The 21,517-nt window shown below is 41.2% G+C and overlaps 1 protein-coding gene across 2 annotated transcripts in view; it reads right to left on the bottom strand.

Moving 5' to 3' along the window:
- Nucleotides 1–21,517, bottom strand: part of NYAP2 (neuronal tyrosine-phosphorylated phosphoinositide-3-kinase adaptor 2) — a 218,756-nt gene that overhangs the window by 6,107 nt on the left and 191,132 nt on the right. For both annotated transcript variants that reach the window (XM_040349138.1, XM_040349139.1), the window contains 2 exons: nucleotides 11,261–11,473; nucleotides 7,634–7,737 (listed from right to left, as the gene is read on the bottom strand). In XM_040349138.1, the coding sequence (XP_040205072.1) occupies nucleotides 7,634–7,737; nucleotides 11,261–11,473 (317 nt within the window). The remainder of the gene's footprint in view (nucleotides 1–7,633; nucleotides 7,738–11,260; nucleotides 11,474–21,517) is intronic.

Genomic DNA, 21,517 nt, shown 5'->3' with positions numbered 1-21,517 from the left:
TTATTCCCCATATATGAGGCGCAACCCATGCAAAGGTATGGACCAGGGATCACAAGCCATCGTATCTTTTGTCGTTTACGTTGTATGTGAATATGACTAGGCGTAGGTTACGTTCACGTCATAGGCAGTGATCCAGCGTATCTTAGGGAGTAGTTCCGACGTGATTCTGAGCATGCGCACTGGATGCGTCCACGGGATGGCGCATGCGTCGTTCGTTATTCGTATCTTTATGGCGCTCGGCCCATCATTTGCATTGGCTCACGCCTCATTTGCATGGCTCACGCCCACTTCTACTTACGACGACTTACGCCTAAGAAACCCAGCGCAGATTTGGTGGCAAGTGCCTCTCTGCGCTGCGTCGGCGTAGCGTAAGGAAGATACGATACGGCGGCATAAATATGCGCCGATGTATGTGAATCTGGGCCTTAATGTTTAGTTAAGATCAGTGGCGGTGCGTCCATAGAGGGCGCAGAAGCGTCGCCCCCCCCCTCTCTCCTGCAATGACACTGATCAACAATACATAGATTCATGCATTGTATGAATCCATGTATTGTTGCTGCCGCTCACTATTCAGATGGATGGCCCCCTGGTGAGCGCCGGCCATCTGAAAAACCGCAGCTGGTTGGCTTTGGAAGTGCCTATCAGAGCCAGCTGCTCTGATAGGCTTTCCGATTACAGCCCTCAGGCTGTAATCGGCTTCTAAATAGTTAACCAAGGGACGCACGGGGTGTGTTCCCTGGCTAACACTGACAGGCGTCTCAGCCAATCAGGTGCACCGGTTCTGGTTACCGGAAACCTGATTGGCTGAATCGTCATCGAAGGTCGGGAGAAGACATTGAGGGACCGTGGAAGGAGGATGACTGACCCCAGAAAGGTAAGTGCCGAGCGGGGGGGGGGGGGGAGGGCGCAATCTGGCAGCATTGTACAGGGCACTGTGGCGACAATTGATGGGCACAGTGGTGACAATTGATGGCACAGTGGCGACAATTGATGGCACAGTGGTGACAATTGATGGCACAGTGGCCACGTTTGATGGCATGGCACAGTGGTGACAATTAATGGACACAGTGGCGACATGGGCACAGTGGTGATAAATGATGGCACAGTGGCTGCGTTTGATGGCATGTCACAGTGGCTACATTTGATGGCATGGCACAGTGGCGACAATTGATGGCATGGCACAATGGAGACAATTGATGGCACAGTGGCGACAATTGATGGCATGGCACAGTGGCGACAACTGATGGCACAGTGGCTGCAATTTATGGGCACAGTGGCTGCATTTGATGGGCACAGTGGCTGCCTTTGATGGGCACAGTTGCTGCCTGTAATGGGCACAGTGGCTGTGTTTGATGAGCACAGTGAGGCTGCAATTGTTTTTTTTTTATTCGTTTTTTTCGTTTGTTTGCGCACCCCAAAAAATATTGAGCACCAGCCGCCACTGATTAAGATGCAGTTATACTTTATACTGAATCAGCTTTGTGCCCCCATCCTTCCCACTGAAGTGGTAAACTCCTGCACCATGTCTTTTTGGGACCTGCCATGCTCCAGTCTGGTTAGTTTATGAAAACTAAAAGGAAGTTACGCAGACATTTGTACAAGTTAACCCACTCATCATGCCTCCCCCCACCTCTTTATTGTGCATACCCCCCAGTGACACCAATTTTACTAGGCAGTCCCAAATCCTACTGAGCGCCCTTTTAGATTGTACCTCCTAGATGCCCCCTTTTACTGTGCACCCTCCCAGCTTCCTCAATTGGCCCTCTGCTTGCCCCTATTTACTGTGTGCATCCCTTCACCAAAAAGCCCCTCTTTACATTTTAATAAAGCTCACCCACAATGAAACCCACACCTCTTGCACAAGTAATTTACATGGATGGAGGAGCATGCATTCTTCCCCATAAATCACATGACCAAATATATATTTGAACACATGGGAAGTATCAATGAACTTGACTTAGACCCCCCAGCTTACCTAAACAGCTCTGCTATGAATGTTCTTCAGATAACTTGTGTCTCATCATTGTGCATATTCTGCTTAACTTCATAATGTTTTGTGGTATATAAAATGGACAGGGGGAGGGGAGAACCATTGTTACCCTTGTATCTGTTCCACTGATGATCATTGAAGATTAAAGAAAAATTATGTATCATTTATCCCACTTTTTTCTTCTAGTGAAAAAACACTAGAAATAAGTATAATTATTATTTTATCCTATTTTTGGATTAAGCAGTGCATTTCATTATATTACCACTAGATGGTACTCAAGGCACACCTAAAAAAAATAGATTTTTTTTTTTGGTCAAGAAGCAGTAGACAAATATTAGGATGATAGTGCACAAATCCTTTATGAATTTCTAAAACAGACAACTGTGATGTATATTTGCAGATACACAGACAGTACATAGTGTAATAAATAAGTCTTTTGATCACTCCTCTTCTCAGTCCCTGTGTTTAGTGCCATTCTTTAAAGATACAGCACAAGCTGGCTTTTGGGCCTTGTAGTTTCTTTGCAGTAGACTATATATAAATGACTTAAGTACATCTCTCACTTACATAACTCCAATTCCAAAAAAGTTGGGACGCTGTGTAAAATCTACTTAAAAACAGAATGCAAGGATTTGCAAATCTCAGAAGCCCATATTGTATTCACAATAGAAGATAGAAAACATATAGAATGTACCATTCGGCAGGTTTGCTCCCCTGGGTGAACCGTCGTAGCTGTACGTCGACTCTTTAAGACTCTGTAGCAGGCACACGCATGCCGCCGGATGCACCATCAATGCTGAAAGATATATCCAGGTTTTAGAGCAAAATATGCTCCTATCCAGACAATGGGCCAGATTCAGGTATGAGTTATGACGGCGTATCTCCAGATACGCCGTCGTAACTCTGAGTGTGCGGCGTCGTATCTATGCGCCTGATTCTTAGAATCAGTTACGCATAGATTTCCCTAAGATCCGACCGGCGTAAGTCTCTTACGCCGTCGTATCTTAGTTGCATATTTACGCTGGACGCTAGATGGCGCTTCCGTATATTTCCGCGTTGAATATGCAAATTAGGTATATACGCCAATTCAGAAACATATGTGCGCCCGGCACATTTTTTTACGTCGTTTACGTAAGGCTTTTTCCGGCGTATAGTTACCCCTGCTCTATGAGGCGTAGCCAATGTTAAGTATGGGCGTCGGGCCAGCTTCAAATTTTTTACGTTTTACGTCGTTTTCGTAAGTCGTTCGTGAATAGGGCTGTGCGTAAGTTACGTTCACGTCGAAAGCATTGACTATTTGCGGTGTAATTTGGAGCATGTGCACTGGGATATGTTCACGGACGGCGCATGCGCCATTTGTTAAAAGCGTAATTTATGCGGGGTCACGAGTAATTAGCATAAACACGCCCACCTCTTCCACATTTGAATTAGGCAGGCTTACGCCGGCACAGTTACACTACGGCGCCGTAACGTACAGCGCAAGTTCTTTCTGAATACGGTACCTGCCGCTGTAAGTTACGGCGGCGTAGTGTATCTGAGATACGCTATACCCGCCGAAAGTTACGCTATTGTACCTGAATCTGGCCCAATGTCTTTTTCTGGGAAGGTCTTGCATTTTTCAGCAGGGCAATGCTAAACCACAGACTGCATCTATGTCAACAGCATGGCTTCATAGTATAAGGCCCCGTACACACGGCCGAGGAACTCGACGTGCCAAACACATCGAGTTCCTCGGCCAGTTCAGTCCTGGAGCCGCCGAGGACCTCGGCGGGCCGAGTTCTCCCATAGAACAACGAGGAAATAGAGAACATGTTCTCTATTTCCTCGCTGAGGTCCTCGTCGGCTTCCTCGGCCGAAAGTGCACACACGGCCGGGTTTCTCGGCAGAATTCAGCCAGAAACTCGGTCGGAAGCTGAATTCTGCCGAGGAAACTGGTCGTGTGTACGGGGCCTGAGAGTTCCAATGCTTAAATGGCCTGCCTGCAGTCCAGACCTTTCACTGACTGAAAATATGTGCCGCATCTCAAAATGAAAAAATATAACAAAGAAGACCCAGAACTATTGGGCAGTTAGAATCCTATATCAGGTAAGAATGGGTCAACATTCCTCCCAATTTGTTTTCTATTTTTTATTGAAAAAAGAAATGGGTTTATGAGATTTGCTCATTTGTTTTTATGTGGATTTTACACAGCGTCCCATCTTTTTTGGAAATAGGGTTAGTAGATACTATGGCGTGGTATACAGTATCACCCCTTGAGAGAGGGTCTTGTGATATGTCTCCGCAGCTGCTTCATTTATCTGTATTACACTTGCTGGTATTAGGTACAATTGTCCAATTAGGACAGAAGACGGAAAACAAAAAACAACTGGCTATGGGATTTAGAGCAAGAAACTGTAAGTTGCCATTACAGGCACAAGGTCAGAAAAAAAGTTTTCAATCAACCTTCATGGACACAATATGCTGTGGATTTCTATGAAGAGCTGTACACCCAACCACATACTGTACAGGGACAATGCCATTAATTAATGTCCTGAGTAAAAAATGATTAACCCACACGATACAACATTCATTGCTTGTCAGACTAGCACCTAATAGCCAGTAAGATCTAGTAGCAATCTTAGCTTAATAAAAAAGAATTGAAACATGTTAACATTTTTCAACCCACTGAAATTCTGTTTATGTGAAATTTGGTTGAAGTTCTCAGTTAGTATTATTTGTACTCCATGCATGTGTGGTTGTTTGCTCTTAGGTATGAACTTTTTGGAAATTCCTCCATAAACATCCAGTGTAAAACTTCACACAAATCAAGGGAAGATTGGTTCAAGTTCTTTACACTAACTGAGAATTTCACAACACTCAGTTTGCCAACCAATACAATGTTAAGGCAATTGTCCACTGAGCACAATAGCTCAATAAGGTGTTTCTTTTTTGATGTGCCACACATTTTGATGTTTCAGAGGATCATAATCTATCTGGCAGGGTTCCCCAAGTAGCCCTGCTCACACTTGTGACTATCAGAACAAGAATCTGCCACAGAGCCAGGATTACAAATATAGAAGATCTGCTAAATGTCTCATTAAATATATCACCGGACAAAATGTTGGAGTCAGGACAGATCTTAAATTTCTAGATGTACATTTGTAATATATATACCTTACTGTTTACTTGCTTAATAACTAATACATTGTTCAGCCATTCCTGTGGTTTACATATTTCTGCCATGCTGCATAAAGAACAATAATGGCAAATGTCAGCCTTTTTCTTTTTAACAAGTTTTGGTAATAATGGGATATATCTCTAAACATGACAGAGACTGCACAGCAAGGACATTTATTTATAGATAAGGGGAAAGTTAAAATCTTTGTCAGTTTTTCTGTGATTTCCATGTCTTCCTGTTCTAGTGTAACCATGAAAATAGGTGAGGGGAACTATTCCCTACAGGAACACAGAAAGTAACCAAAATCTGTCAGAAATGTTTACTCTTACTCACACTGTCAAAAAATTTAAGAATAAAACATTTTGGCTGCAGTTAGACTTACAAGAAAGTATGATATACTGTACTTCTAATATGTGGACAAATAATACATGTTTCAATCTATTAGGTTAAAGAAGGACTCACAGGCTGTAGCCCCCTCTCACTAACCTAAAGCCTTACCTGAATCCTTTAATCCCTAAAAAAAGCATACACTTACCAGAACCTAGAAACAGAGGAACAGAACTTTGAGCAGCATACATCCTATAGCCTTTGGGCTAAGATCAAGTGTAGTATCTGTTCTTATTAGTGTCCAGTAGGGGTGCTGTGCAGCTATTCTGGCCTTTTGGCGGGAATGGCTGGTTGTATAGTGTCCCTGCTGGTATGACGGGGCTTTGAAGGCTAGTACTGGCTGAAACAGAAACTGGAGCGCCCACGGGATTTGGGGCATGGGAGTAATTCCCCAGAGACTGGAGGGGCCCAATGCCTCCTGATTTTATCCACGGTACTAAAGCTTTTTCTGCACTGCGCCTCTTTAGGCAAGGCCTGTTGGCTAAGTCCAGGGCAATTTTTTTTACCTGGCCTCAGGGTCTAGCCTATGCACTAGCATGGGCACTTATTTATTAAATGTATTTAAATGTATTTTTCTTCACGTTTGTTACTGCACTTTTGTCTGTGTTTTTTTGTCTCACTAGGATGGAGGGTGTGGGTCCTTGGGTCTACCCTAAAGGAGGATGTGTGTCTATCCGGTTTCTTCCTCCTCTGAAAAAGGGGGTGGGATGGGTCCCTCTTTGGGAGAGCCCCTAACCTAGCTTCAACCGACAATGAGGAGAGAGGTCCACCAGGCCTTTTGTCTAGTTGGACCAAGTTGAGCCTTGCCCATGTAAGAAGCCTTGTGTCCCAGAGGGTCAGGTAAGGTCCAACTCTTTCTGGGGTTGGACAAGAGACACACCATTGAGTGCACTTTTTTTATATGTGTTTTTCACATGCATTTTTTTGTACACCTATGTGTTTTGTTGTTGTGCACCACCACAGATTAAAACAGGCTGTGTGCCTAAAATATCTCTGCGATTACAGATCCTCAAACCTACAAAGAAAAACAGGTTTTGGCAAGTGTATTTGGCAGGAGTGACAAATGTGTAGTGGATTGCAAGTGCTGGTCCCTTCTACTTTTGAGGTTTGGTCACTAATGCTTTTATTCCAAGTGATTTGTTTATATCTCATTGGAAGTGAAAATAAAACATGAACAGTTTCACATTATTATTTCATAAGATTTTCAATTCAAATAAAAGACACCCAATGCACAGTACGGGAAATATATCAGTACACCACAACTGAGTTAAAGTATTTAGATACTGCTTTTATTCATATTTTAAAGATGATAATATAGGTAGGAATTTTCATGCACAAACACTTACAAGTCACCATTATCATTTTTGGCAAAAGAAAGGGCTCAGCTTAACCCCCAAACTGCCAGGGGTATCTCCTAAATGACACCAGACTCTGGCTCATGTAGGGATAATGATATTGAATAGTGTATAGCATAGACAGTCTATGTTTTTTATTTGTTTATTTTTTATTATTTTATGTCACAAGGCTTACATTTGGGTAGCTGCCATTTCTATGGATGGGAATGATGGCTGTGCAAGTATTCTGTATAGATTGTGAACTTTAGTGTGTATCATAAACATGCACCAGGAACCAAGTAAATGTAAAAACAGTCACACATTTTACAATATACTGGGGGGAATTTGAAAAGGTATGTACAAATAAACAATGCATTTACCACAGTAGGCAAGACATTCATCTCTACACGAAAAACACAAGGTTGTGAAATTTATCAAAACATGATAAATTTTTTTCTCTCAACAGTAAAAATGTGCACACCATGTAAAAAAATAAAATAATTAAGAAAGTACAAATAGTAAAATGTTACAATCAAATTACAGAATGAGTTAAGTCTGGGTCAACACAGGAATTGAAGAAACAGAAAGACAAAGCTCCTCCGTGGACAGAGTGGCGGATGACTTTGTTGACTAATGGCAGACACAGAGTAGACTGTACGAGGACAGACACACAGAGCGGACGGCAACAGATGACAGACAGAGAAGTGGAAAGTATTTGGCATGTAGAATCAGATGACGTCATTCACTACTGGGTAACGGTGGTACCTGGCTCTGTAGTTGTTCATGGGCTTGCCTGAGGGGGGTTACTGAAGGAGGAGGCACACCTGACGTGGAGGCTGATCGACCTAATTTGCAGCTGATTTTCATTTCTGTGAAAGTAAAATATCAGCAGGTAGACAGAATCAGTGACATTAGAAAATCTACAAAGTGCAAATCCTTGTCAATGTGGTCAAAAATAAATGTATATATATACATATGTACACACGGCAACACACCATAAGTCGAATGGGGTTGATTTACTAAAGGCAAATAGGCTGTTCACTTTGCAAGGGAAGTTTCCCCAGATCTTATTTAATGTGGTAAAGTTTCCAATATCCAACAATGTTCAAGGAAAACAACATTTTGCTAGCACATGATTTGAATATGGAAGTCAGCAGAGCTTCGCCTCATTCACCAACCTCTAGGGCAAATTTCTTTCCAAAGTGAACAGTCTATTTGCCTTTATTAAATGAATCCATATGGGTTTAACAGATAATAGGTCTATAAGGTCAAGGGATGTAATTATAACGGGCATACCCTTATCACTCACCTTCTGTATGCATGAATTGAAACCCATACTTAGTGTAACAGACCTTTATTAGAAATGTTCTCTGCTTTGTTAAATTTTGTTTAAATGTCTGGCTGATAAGGACTGAGGTATAAAGTATAATTATAGGAGATGTATTTTCCCCAGCCCCTGCTGTTTGTTTTTACATTTGTGTCACCCTTGGAACATAATGCTCAGGGCTTGTTGTATTTGAATTACCTGGCAGTCGCTCTGTTGTCAGGGGTGTGGTGCAGGTCATCTTGCTTGTCTTGGCAGCTGGCCAAACCTTAGATAGCTTGTAATCAGGAAGTTGGACCAAGCTTTGAAAAAACAGCTGAGACCTGTTCTAGAAGGATGCTAAGTCTTGGTTCATCCTCGGGCGGCTTCAAAGCCGCCCGACTCTGAAGCTGCCCTGCACAGCGCCACTCCAGCAAATAGCTCCTGTAATAGAAGTCAATTCAAGCAGCTCCAAAGTCGCCCCCAAGTAGTAAAGGATCTTTTTTCTAAGTTGGCAAGACTTGAGTCGCTCTGATTAGAACAGTTCCATTGCACTGAATGGAGCGTGACCTGTCAGGCAGCTAAGTCGCCTGACAGGTTGCCCCAGTGTGAACTGAGCCTTAGACTATTGTCACACCAGCAATCTTCTAATTCCTGCTGCGGCTGTGAACGACTAGGTCACAGGCGGCCACAGCTATTCACGGCTCTCCACACAGCCAATGATTACCTTCGTTAATAACTGTAGGTAATTACTGGCTGTGTAGACAGCCGCAAACAGCTGCGGTTGCTGGCAACCTGTCATTATGGTGAATGGGACCAGTGGCCTTACATAGCCGCTCAAAGCCAAAGCAGGAATCACAAGATTCTTGCCACTGCAATTTGCACTGGTTTAAATTGCCAGTGTATAGGTAGTCTTAGTAAACCCTCCCTTTTAAAGATAGGCTGCCTTCAAGCTTCTCCCTGTAGAGGACAAAGGTCCTAAGCTAAGGGGAGGTTCCCCTGTGAGCAGGCTTAGTGCCTGCTGTGAAAGGCCCTAGGATAGGAACCCAGGTTTAGGGGTGCGGCCCTCTTTGAACAAGCTATGTGCTAGGGTTATCTGTTTTTTGGTACATTTATCACTAGAATGGAAAAACAGTAGATTCTCCAGTTTTGTGGCTGCTGAGCTTCAGAAGAAGTTATGTGTGATGCTTCTGAAGGCTGTGCCATCCAGCGACTTCCAGCATAAGAAGCTGTCAAAGCCTGCCCTGTTCTGCAATCTGTCAAATTCACAATTAAGAAGTTGAAGTGCTTTCAGGACTGAATCTGAGCTTCTTCGGGTACAGAATGAGTATGTGTGATGTACCCTTGGGAAAAAGTTACCCTAGGAAGAAGACCCCCTTATATTAATATGCCCATTCTGGGTGGAGGCATTTAAGATTCATGAACTCAGAGATAGTGCCTTAAGCTCCCACCTTATAGAGGCTGAGCATCCCCTTGGGATCTCACATGACCCCCTTTCCCCTGAAACAGAGGTACAGAAGACTCAGTATAGTTCAGTAAAGATGATGACATTTCCTTCCTAATTTTTTAGTTTGTATATTTAGAAAGTAGCTGTGAATATAAAACAGAAAGCATACATGCACTATAGCATATCCTAGCATTCATGTTTACTAAAATAATGGCATGAGTTCAGGTGTTCCTAGGGCAGCATGATTTCTAAATATGCTCCTGGCTTCTGAGATGAGGCACATGACCCTAAGGCCTTATGTACACTGCTGCTGATGAACGGACATTTAAGATCAGTTTTTTTTTTGTTAGCAGCCCCTGAACTCACCTCTACGTTATCGTATCAGGGCATGTACACTGATTAGTTTACAGACGTTTAGAGGCAGTTGAGTTTAGTGGCATTTTTTTTAATGCAAAAAATTGCATTTAGGATGGAAGTTTACTGGCATTTCGAACTCCAAATGCTTGTAACTTCTTGTAAACTTGTGTAAAGCTTCATTTACACGGGGCGTTGTTTAACCCGTTCTTGAACAACTTAACTTGACAGCTAGAAACCAGCATCTAAAAACATCCGTTTAGCTGCGTTTACATGCTTTAAATATTTTTTTAAATAAAAATGACTATAAATGACCCTGTGTACATATACTAATAAGATAACATAGAGGGGAGTTCAGGGGCAGCTGAAAAAAATCACCAAATACTCCTAAACGTCCATTTACCAGCAGCAGTGTACATGTACATGTACCCGAGTTTAGGTACATTTTCGTTCATAAATGTGCTTAAAAAGAAACATGAAATGTGGGAAAAATTAAATTTTCACCACATTCTGTTCATTCCCCCTGAACCACTAAAGGTCACATGTCCTCAACATGGGGAGGGGGGTGGGTTCTTGGGGGGGCTCTGTTCTGAGACTCTTTTTGTAAATGGGTTCCCTATACCCATTCACATGGGGGGAGCAGAATCTGGGGGCTCCTTTGTTAAAGGTGGCTTTTTTTTTTAATGCCGAAAAATGATCGTGTGTATGTGGCATTATTGTTGCACTTTAAGCATAATTCAAATCACTGCTCCTGAAAAAAACGATGTTTTTAAAAAAAATATATATATATATATTTATACATGTCCCCCAGGGCAGTACCCAGACCCCCATACCCCTTTTATGGGCAATTACTTGCATATAAGCCTTCAAAAGCCTTCATTGGGGTTACAATAATTCCACTGTTGCGAACCGAATAGGGGGGTGTTCCCTTAATGCTCATCAGTATGTTGCTTCTCCTTTCACTGTCCAGACACATGGTGGGGATGTGAAGAAGACCTGTAAGCATTACTGAACTGCAGCAAAAAAAATCAGGTCTCATTACCTGCCAGTGTAAATGTTGAGTGGGCAACACTTATAATAATTTGGCAGGTAAAACAGCTCCCATATTGTATTTCATTTGTGTATTTAGCTGTTTTCCTGTGGTTCAGCTTTAATTTTCACATAGGTATTGTCCTATATTGTTACCAATGCATGTACATTACTGTAAAGCACTACAGATTATGATGGCACTTCATATGTAATTATTTGTGACAATATAAATATATTTGCTAGAAAGTACATTTCTTACCAGAGCTATTGCTTCCTGCTAACATTGTTGGACTGACTGACGATCTTCCAAGTCTGCTGGAAATATGATTTGGGCCCGGAGTTCCATCCCATTCCTGAGCTTTCATCTTCTCTCTGGAGGATGGTAAGGTATGGTGACTAGATCGTTCTTTGTTTTCCAGCTTTGGTAAGGGTTCTGTACTATGACTCCTGATCTTCATTTCATCTGGCGGTTCTAAAAAAGTGAATAATAAGGGTACACAATAAACACACTAAGGCCAGGTGTAAATATATTTTGGAAAAATATTTCCTTAAAGCGGAACTTAATCCACGCAGTAGAGCTTTTTACCAGTAGAGACTTTCCTTGTTTCTTATGCCAAAACAATTATCAACCCCCTTTACCAATTTTTGTTTTGTGTACACCTCCTATGGCATATGTGCAGTTCAGTGTAAGCTCCCAACCCACTACTGGAATCTGTAAGAACAGAGCTAAGTGCTGGGAGGATGCAAGTCCAGTGCACATATACAGGAGTTACATTATTTGTAACCACCAAAAATATATATATTTTTATATATATATATATATATATATATATATATATATATATATATATATATATATATATATATATATATATTGTAACATTTGTATATGTAACGCTTGTATAATCCATAGGTATGAAAGGAGAGCCTCTCACATAGAAGAAAACGTAGGTTTATTGAAACAAAGTTGATCCCCCAACATCCACTTGATGCCCTAGCAGCGTTTCACTACTCTAAGGAGCTGAATTATAAAAGTGCGTGAGATAACAATCATAATATCTAAATTCACCAACCACACCTGTAACATGTTATTTATCTCAATGAACTGCTTGAACGATCTCCTGGGTTTCCCGTCCCAAACAAATATAAGTGGGCAAGCACTGTCAAACAATTAGGCTCTGCTGCATTGCACAACAGTGTCATCCTAACATAGCATCAAGAATGCCATTGTAGTGTCACTTTCCTGGCTATGCAGCAGTGAAGGACTGTGTAAATCATGCAATTAGCTGAACAGAATCACAAATATTTCAGGTGGTAGAGTAGTACATGCATGCCTATTCAAAAAACATAATTTGATGTTTGACCCAAGTTAAGATTTACAGAGGTTCTGTCATTATTCAAACAACTTATTTATCAAATTAGTATGAAACTAGACTGTTTTTTTTAATATACTTTACTTAAAAAAGTCTACTTTACAGGGTGTTTGTTCAGTCAAACATGTTGATTCTCAGTTGAGAGTCTAAACTACAGTCTAACATTAGGAGATCCCTACAAACTCAGGGCCAGATTCACAGAAAAAGTACGCCGGAGTATCTGCTGATACTCTGGCGTACTTTCAAATTTGCCACGTCGTATCTTTATTTGTAATTCACAAACAAAGATACAACGGCATTTGGCTAAGATCCGACAGGCGTACGGCTGTCTTCGGATCTTAGGATGCAATACTTCGGCGACCACTGGGTAGAGTTTGCGATGTGTTGCGCGTCGGGTATGCAAATTAGATGTTTACGGCGATCCACAAAGGTACGTGCGTTCGTCGCATTCTCTTACGTCGTCGCTAGTCGTTTTTTGCCGTCATAAAGTTGCACTTGCTATTTAGGTGGTGTAATATTAGACAGCCCATGTTAAAGTATGGCCGTCGTTCCCGCATCAAATTTAATATTTTTTTTTTGCGTAAGACGTTCGGGAATACGAAAGGACGTAACGCACGTCGCCGTTCAAAAAACACGTTGGGGTGCCATAATTTCGCGCAAAGCACGGCGGGAAATTTCCTAACGGAGCATGCGCAGAACGTTCGGCGCGGGAACGCGCCTAATTTAAATGGTACACGCCCCATTTGAATTAGGCGGGCTTGAGCCGGACAGATTTATGTAACGCGGCCGCAAGTTTACAGGCAAGTGCTTTGTGAATCAAGCACTTACGCTTAAAACTTGCGGCGGTGTAACGTTAATGACATACGTTACGCCGCAGCGCAAGTACGTGAATCTGGCCCTCAGTGTCTATATTAGTGCTCCTTCTAACCTTGCTTATATTTCCTAGGAAAGGTTCCTCCTTGACTCCTTCTTTGGCTATCAGAATTTTAGAGAAGGAGGAGAGGTAGTAGTGTCATAGGAAGGAGTTGGCATCAACTAAGAATTCATGTGTTCTTCACATTAAAAGTATGAACAACATGAAATATTTGTTATATCCAGAGACCTGCAAAACATATCACATATTGGCACTAAGGTGCAGAATAAAGTTAAGTAGAAGTTCAGCCTTGTTACGAATTACCCCCAACACCCCTCTCTAGTCCCCTCAATACATTTTACTGTCCTGCCTGTGACTTGAAAGGGCCAAACCTGTATTGAAGGTGGACTGTCCAATTAAAAACGATTGGACATTAGAGGTTCGGGCAGTCCAGCACACAAGATTCACTAATAGGGCTGCAGAAAGTGTAGGAGGCCGTAATCATTATAGGGGCTTAGTATCAACTGGTGGTGGGTTTATTGGGGAGGTTAAGGAGAGGGGCTGAAGGGATTTTGTACTTCACAATCTGATTATCTTTTTTTTTCTACTCTTTTGATTTGCACGCCAACCCACTTTAGCTTTGTCTGTGCAAAGCTCACCTTAACTGGTACCCGAGGTGCCTATATTTAGAAAAAGCATTTAATAATTTACAGGTCATAAGGAAAACATTTTAGCCTGTTTTGCTTAAAAAAAAAAAAAAAGGAAAATCCTGCTGATCTGATTTGCACGCATGTACCAAGATGACTCATACCATTTCAGGACACTTTTAAAGTGAAATCCATACAGAATAAGTACAAATATTTTTTAAGATGTTGACTTTTCAAAATTAATTATTTTATTCAAGATCCTTAAAACAAGTTCAACGTGGGGAAGTCACAACAGCATGAGAGGACAGGCAGGGCCGGCCCTACCGTGGGTCCCAGTGGGTCCATGGGTCCCAGGCAGCAGCCGGCAACACGGGCACCGCGTACTGTAGTTGCCCACCCTATTATATTATTTAGGTCTTTTTGTAAGGTTTCCAGATCCAATGTAGAAGTTATTGCCCTGCTTAACTTTGTATCATCTGCAAATATGAGATTGAGCCGTCCATCCCATCCTCTATATCGTTTATGAATAAATTAAACAGAATTGGTCCCGGGACAGATCCTCGGGGGGATCTCGCTTACCACACCAGACCATTCTGAGTATTGGCTATTTATCACCACTCTTTGGACCCACCCCTGAAGCCAGTTTCTTATCCAGGTACTCACTCTATGGTTCACGTTGACAGCAAAATCCAGATACACCACATCCATAGGCCTTCCTTTATCTAAATCGCATCTCCCTTCTTCATAGAACGTTAATAGATTGGTCTGGCAGGAACGATTCTTCATGAATTTGTTATGATTATCATTAATCATACAGTTTTTATTACTAAAATCTTGGATTTAGTCCCTTATCTTCCCCTTCATTAGCTTACATACTATTGATGTTAGGCTGACTGGTCTGGAGTTTCCAGGGATATCCCAGGCCTTTTTTAAATATTGGCACCACGTTGGCTTTTCTTCAATCAGCTAGTACCATTTAAGTCAGTAAACTGTCGATAAAAATTAGGAGCAATGGTCTAGCTATCACCTGGCTGAGTTCCTTAAGGACCCTCGGGTGTAAGCCATCTGGTCCTGTTGCCTTATTTATGTTAAGTTTTTCAGGTCTACTTCTGATACTGTCTTTTGTTAGCAATGAGAGTGAATTCTGTGACGTCTTATTAAAAAGGAGGTTCACCCAAAAAATAATTTTTTAACATTACATTCAGCCGAGTTGTCCTAATGACAATCGGCTGTTTTTTGTTTGTTTTTTGGTACATACCGTATTTTCACCGCCGCTTCCGGGTATGTCTTCTGCGGGACTGGGCGTTCCTATCTGATTGACAGGCTTCCGACCATCGCATACTATGCGTCACGAGTTGCCGAAAGAAGCCGAACGTCGGTGCGCAGGTGCGAAGACATACCCGGAAGTGGCGGTGAAATACGGTATGTACGAAAAAAAAAAAAACAGCCGATTGTCATTAGGACAACTCGGCTGAATGTAATGTTAAAAATGTATTTTTGGGTGAACCCCCGCTTTAACATTACAGTCTTGGTTACCATAACCCCCTGTTTCCTTTGTGAAAACTGAAGAGAAGCATGCATTCAAAACCTTTGCCTTCTCTTTGTCTTTTGTAACCAAATACCCTTCATCATCCTTTATGGTGCCAATATGTTCTGGCCTCACTTTCTTACTATTTATATATATTTAAAGAATTTATTTCTAACTTTTTTTACTCTCCTCTGCTATGTGCCTTTCGTGGTCTATTTTAGCTGCCCTGATTGTGCTCTTACATTTCTTATTGCAATATTTGTATTGTTGGAATGCTGACAATGACCCCTTAGCCTTGTATTTTCTAAAGGCCCTTTCTTTTGTTTTTATGTGAATTTTTACATGGATTAATTTTAGCTCCTTTAAACTTATTTCCAGTTGGAATGCACTGGCTAATACCTTTTTTTAGCATGCTCTTAAAGCACTTCTATTTTCCTCCATGTTCTTTGTTCCCAGGATGTTATCCCATTTAATACCATCTAGCAAAGAATTCAGTTTAGGGAAGTTGGCTCTTTTGAAGTTCGGTGTCTTTATTTTACGGTTGTGCTTCTTATTTCTATGATTTATACTGAATCTAATTGACCTGTGGTCCCTGTTTTCTAAGTTTCCACATCCACGATTAGGTCTGTATTGTTTATAATCAGTAGGTCTAGTTCTCTTGTTGGTGCATTCACCAACTGACCAATGAAATTATCCTGCAAGACATTTAGGAAATGGTAAGCCTTAGACTAATGCGTGGTTCCTTCTGTCCAATCTATATCTGGACAATTAAAATCCCAGCCTTGTCGCCTTCTAAGCTGTGATAATAGGAGGTCCGCCTCCCCCTCCTCCTCTCTCAGGTTAGAGGGCCTGTAGCATACTTTTCCATTTTTTTCCTCCCTTTGGAGTTCCACTCACAAAGATTCCACCTCCTCCTTAAGTCCATTAGTGATGTCATCCCTCATGTTCACTTGCACATCATTTTTGATATACAGGCATACCCCTCCCCCTTTCCTACCCTCTCTGCCCCTACTTGCACATCATTTTTGATATACAGGCATACCCCTCCCCCTTTTCTACCCTCCCTGCCCCTACGACATAGGAGATGCCCCTAAATGGTTGCCAGCCAATTATGTGAGCTGACAAACCAAGTTTCTGCAATTCCCACAAAATCTATATCCTTCTTGTACATTAGCAGCCCCAGTTATCCCATTTTATTAGCTAGACTTCTAGAATTTGTATATAAGCCTTGCAGTTTTGTCCTGTCGCATACTATTTCTTTGTTAGTTGTTATGAGGCTGCAATTTGGATTTACCAACTTACCTTGGGTTTTGGTATTCTAGTGACCCTACCACTAATGCCCCCAATTTTACCTGCTGAACCTTGCTCCATGCCCCGGCACCTAGTTTAAAAACCCCTGTAACATTTCGGCCATCTTCTACCCCAGCAAAGCTGCACCCTCCCCATTTAGATGCAGTTTGTCCCTGATAAAGTGTCACTAACTGACTAAGAAGTCAGCCCAGTTCAACAGGGACCCAAACCCCTCCTTTCTACTCCAGCTCCCCAGCCACTCTAATGGGGTTTGAGGTACCGGTAGTACTTATGAGAATACTACCTTGGAGGTCCTATTCTTCAATTTAGTTTCTAAGTCCATCTTCCACGTGTACCATGACAGCTGGGTCCTCTGAACTCTCATCAGAAACCAACACTTCTGCAAGTGTCAATCTCTTGTGGCCCCTGCTGCGCTTAGTGGTATCTACAACTGATACCAACATAAGTCCAGAATAGAGTAGTTATTTATGAGCAGTGGAAGGAACCATTGTAAAGCAGGGGACACAGGGAATCGACACTCCCAGAAGTGTCAGATTCTGAGGAGGCTACAGAGGACAATTTGCCTTCACTAGTTGGCTGCACCATCAATGGTATAATGGTATATATATATATATATATATATATATATATATATATATATATATATATATATATATACACACCGGTATATGTTATATATATATATATAAAAGGATGAGCTTGTGCTTCTTCATTTCTCAAGACCGTGAGTGACGTTCTCTCTTTAGGACTATATGTCCTACAGACTTCGCTGCACACCCAAGCCCATTTTCTTTCTGGTATGTGTTCAGTGGCACCACTGGATTTTATACATATTTGGTTACATGCTTATAATTTTTACTTTCTTATTTTTCATGAACAAATTGATATAAAAAAAAACTGTAACCACAATTTCTCAGGAATACCTAAAATTCCTTTCACTTAAGTGCCTAAAAAGAGGAAAGGTACCAACTGGTCCCAGATGTCTTAGGATCGATCCACTGAAATTGATCCGCGGACTGGTTTCAGCGGATAGATCCCCTGGTGTGTACAATCCAGCGGATATTTTTCCGCTGATTTTTTCCCCCGGGATGGATTTCCAGCGGATCAAAATCTCTTAACATGCTAAGAAATTGATCCGCTGGAATCCATTCCAACGGATTGATCCGCTGGTCTGTACAGACTCACCGGATCAATCCGTCCGAATCCATCCCCCGCATGCATCGTAATGATTCGACGCATGCGTGGAAGTCCTTATATGACAGCGTCGCGCACGTCGCCGCGTCATCATCGTGGCGACGGCGCGACGCGTCACCGCGGACGGAATTCCGCTGGGATTTTGATCTCATGGTTAGTACAACCATGAGATCAAAATCCGCCAGAGGATTTATCTGCGGAAACGGTCCGGAGGACCATTTCCGCGGATAAATCCTCTCGTGTGTACTAGGCCTTAGAGGGGAAGACTCAAGTCTGTTAGTCCATCCGACCTTTCAGTGAATTTTCACCACAATCACTAAGCTCTGGGGAAAATCGCCATGCAAAGTGCAACTTTCCTTGTAAAGAGAACAGTCCCCCTTTAGTAAATCAACCTCAGAGCCTCCTCTAAAATAATTCTGAAAGTAAGCTCATCACAAACATTATGACTCAGGTTATCCTGGCCCCACGATTGGCATGCACTCTACAATTCACTTTTACTGTGTTTACAGATATATAATTTCATATACTGAAAGATTTTATTTTTCAGACATGTCACAGATGATAACAGTCAATACATTTTCCAACCACATTTGGATAGCATGAGTAAACTCAGCTTTCCTTTGTCTCTAGTAATGATCTGCATTGTGTGTGGTACTGGAATGGAGGATGTTTCATTTAGTTCACTTCTATTGGGATCATTTGAGGTTGTATGGCACAGAGCCAGTATTTAAGCTCTCGCACTCGCTCTCTCTCTCTGTTTTATCAGGACTCAGGAGCAGTTCTTTCTAAATGAAATGCTCTTACAGCAGACAGCCTCTTGAGGCATGTGGGAACATAGATCCAAACTGAAGACACACAGCTTCTGTAACTTGTTTGACCCTGAATATCTGTCTGGAGTCAGAAAACTCACTGGACAAGACAGGATGTGTGGCAATCTAACTAGACTGGCCCATTAAAGCATTAATACAATACTGCAAACAACATTTCCTTACATAAATTCCCCAAGTAGCACCAAGACACGTCTAAGGAATTTAAAGGAGAAATTGTAAATGTTTATTCAGTTGTCCTAAATACAAGAATGTACATTTGATGATTAGTAAAACAGAAACAAAAGCTTGTAATGAAAAGTTAGAAAAGGAAAAACCTATTAAAAAATGAATGAAAAAAAAAAAAAAAGTCTATTTGATGCTGTATATGAGATTATTAAATGGCACCGTTATAAAAAATGTGATACAAATATAGTGTAGAGTTTGTAAGGTTCTTAAAAGCTAAATTACTTTCTTGATCTGCGAGTACAGCAGCAGCATGTTCCTGACTGCACAAGGATTCTTCTATGCCCCATCGCCAGCACTTTTCTTTTGCAGACAGGACATTTTAAAGCAAACCTGTGCCCATGATCATAGAGCCATCTGCTAATAATTCTACGCAAGTTCCTAGCCTAGCCACACATTTTGTCCTCTGCAAACTCCACATAGCACTGTTGCAGCCCTGTGTGCGCTGCCACATTATATTGCTCTGGGATAACTCTGTTTGCGATATTATAACAACCCAGCCGGTGTTTATCAGCATGCTTTTGTGAGTGACAGCCTATATTTACATTATACAAGCTGTGAAGCCTCGTACACACGACCGGTTTTCCCCGGCAGGAAAACACAGACATCCACTTTCTGTCAGGGAGAGGAGACCGATGCTGTGTCCCTTGAACATAGGGACACGATCGGTCACCTCCCTAGGGAACACATTTAACCCCTTGATCGCTCCTAGTTTTAACCCCTTTCCTGCCAGTCACATGTATACAGTAATCAGTACATATGTATAGCACTGTTCGCTGTATAAATGTGAATGGTCCCAAAAATAGTGTCAAAAGTGTCTGAACTGTCCGCCGCAATATCGCAGTCCTGACAAAAATTGCAGATAACTGCCATTACTAGTAAAAAAATAAAAATAAAAAAAATGTCATAAATCTATCCCCTATTTTGTAGGCGTTAGAACTTTTGCGCAAACCAATCACTATACGCTTATTGCAAAAAAATGTTACCAAAAATATGTAGAAGAATACATATTGGCCTAAACTGAGAAAGATAAATGTTTTTTTTTTAATTGGGATATTTATTATAGCAAAAAGTAAAAAATAGTGTTCTTTTTTCAAAATTGTCAGTCTTTTTTTGTTTATAAAAAAATAAAAACCGCAGAGATGATCAAATACCACCAAAAGAAAGCTCTATTTGTGGGGAAAAAAGGACATTAATTTAGTTTGGGAGCCACGTCGCACGACCGTGCAATTTTCATTCAAAGCATGACAGTGCTGAAAGCTGAAAATTGGCCTGGGCAGGAAGGGGGGTGAAAATGCTCGGTATTGAAGTGGTTAATTAAGTGTTAGGTGGATGTGAGATTGTTTTTAGCTACTATATATATATATATATATATATATATATTTATATATATATATATATATATATATATATATATATATATACACAGTATACACTGTAAATATATACTTTTTTAAATACATTTGTCAGCTGTGTTAAATATGTAAGGTTTTTTTTCTAGACCTTAAATTTTTTTAAAAATATATATATTTTTTTTATTAAACAAGGGAAGACGGCCATATGTGTATCCCATATACCCTACTTTGTATTGATGCCTTATGATGTCCTATTCTATATATCTGCAATATGTTACATATGTCTACATTTTTTACTATTCTTTCCTCTTGAAAAAAGCTTTCTTTATTATTATTTTTTTTTTAAATGGTTTAATGCATCTTATACCAGTTTAATGGGGCAGGGGTTGGTAAGTAGCACATAAACCTGCCAAGCGTCTTCTCCCAAGGTACAGGATGCATGCAAGTGCCAAATGTCCATCAATGAAAAGGATGAGATTTTGAAATAGATTTCTTTTTACTCTCAAAACACCTGCAGAATATTGTCAAACATAAAGTGTATGTGTGCATTTTAGAAATCATCTTTATAATTTTCATGTACTTCTTCCATCTGAAAAACTGGGTTGGTCTCAGTCACCTTTCTTCCTTGTTCTAAACTGAACACACATAGCACAGAAGTGGACTTGTGTTAGTGTGGTCAGTTTTCATCCTTCGGCTAACTATTCAGAGGTACAGGACGCTGTGCAGACACGCAGCATGCCTGTATTGGGCAGTTTGTACAGTTACCACACCCCCTAATCAATCATGCAAACCAACCCTTTCAATCACAGCCTGCCTCTTGAATAGAAATATATGAACGGTTGCACAAAGGACCTCCCTTTAGGGACTTCTGCCTCTTGAACACACTCCCTGCTCAAGCACAATCTGCATCCTATCTTGCCTTAGGCTGAACAGACTATGGAATCAGGTACATTGTGTCTGCAGTGTCCTGTAGCCCTACAACCCCTCCAATCAGAAAGAAGAGATGCCCGATCACATGGCACAACTTTAACCTTGTAAAAAGGGTATTTCTGAAATTATGCATTGTGGCTGCATATTTATAACTGTATTGGAAAGTGTCTATAACATTGTATGTTCACAACTACTTTAAAAAGAATAAAAAAGGTGCTTTGTTTATTAGAGGTGCTACTAACAGAGGGGGAACTCAGACAGTTTAGTGTTATG

This window comes from Rana temporaria, chromosome 4, assembly GCF_905171775.1.
Source record: "Rana temporaria chromosome 4, aRanTem1.1, whole genome shotgun sequence".
NCBI classification, from domain to species: Eukaryota; Metazoa; Chordata; class Amphibia; order Anura; family Ranidae; genus Rana; species Rana temporaria.
The sequence above is the reverse complement of the archived record's forward strand: the minus strand, read 5'-3'. Positions and strand labels throughout refer to the sequence as shown.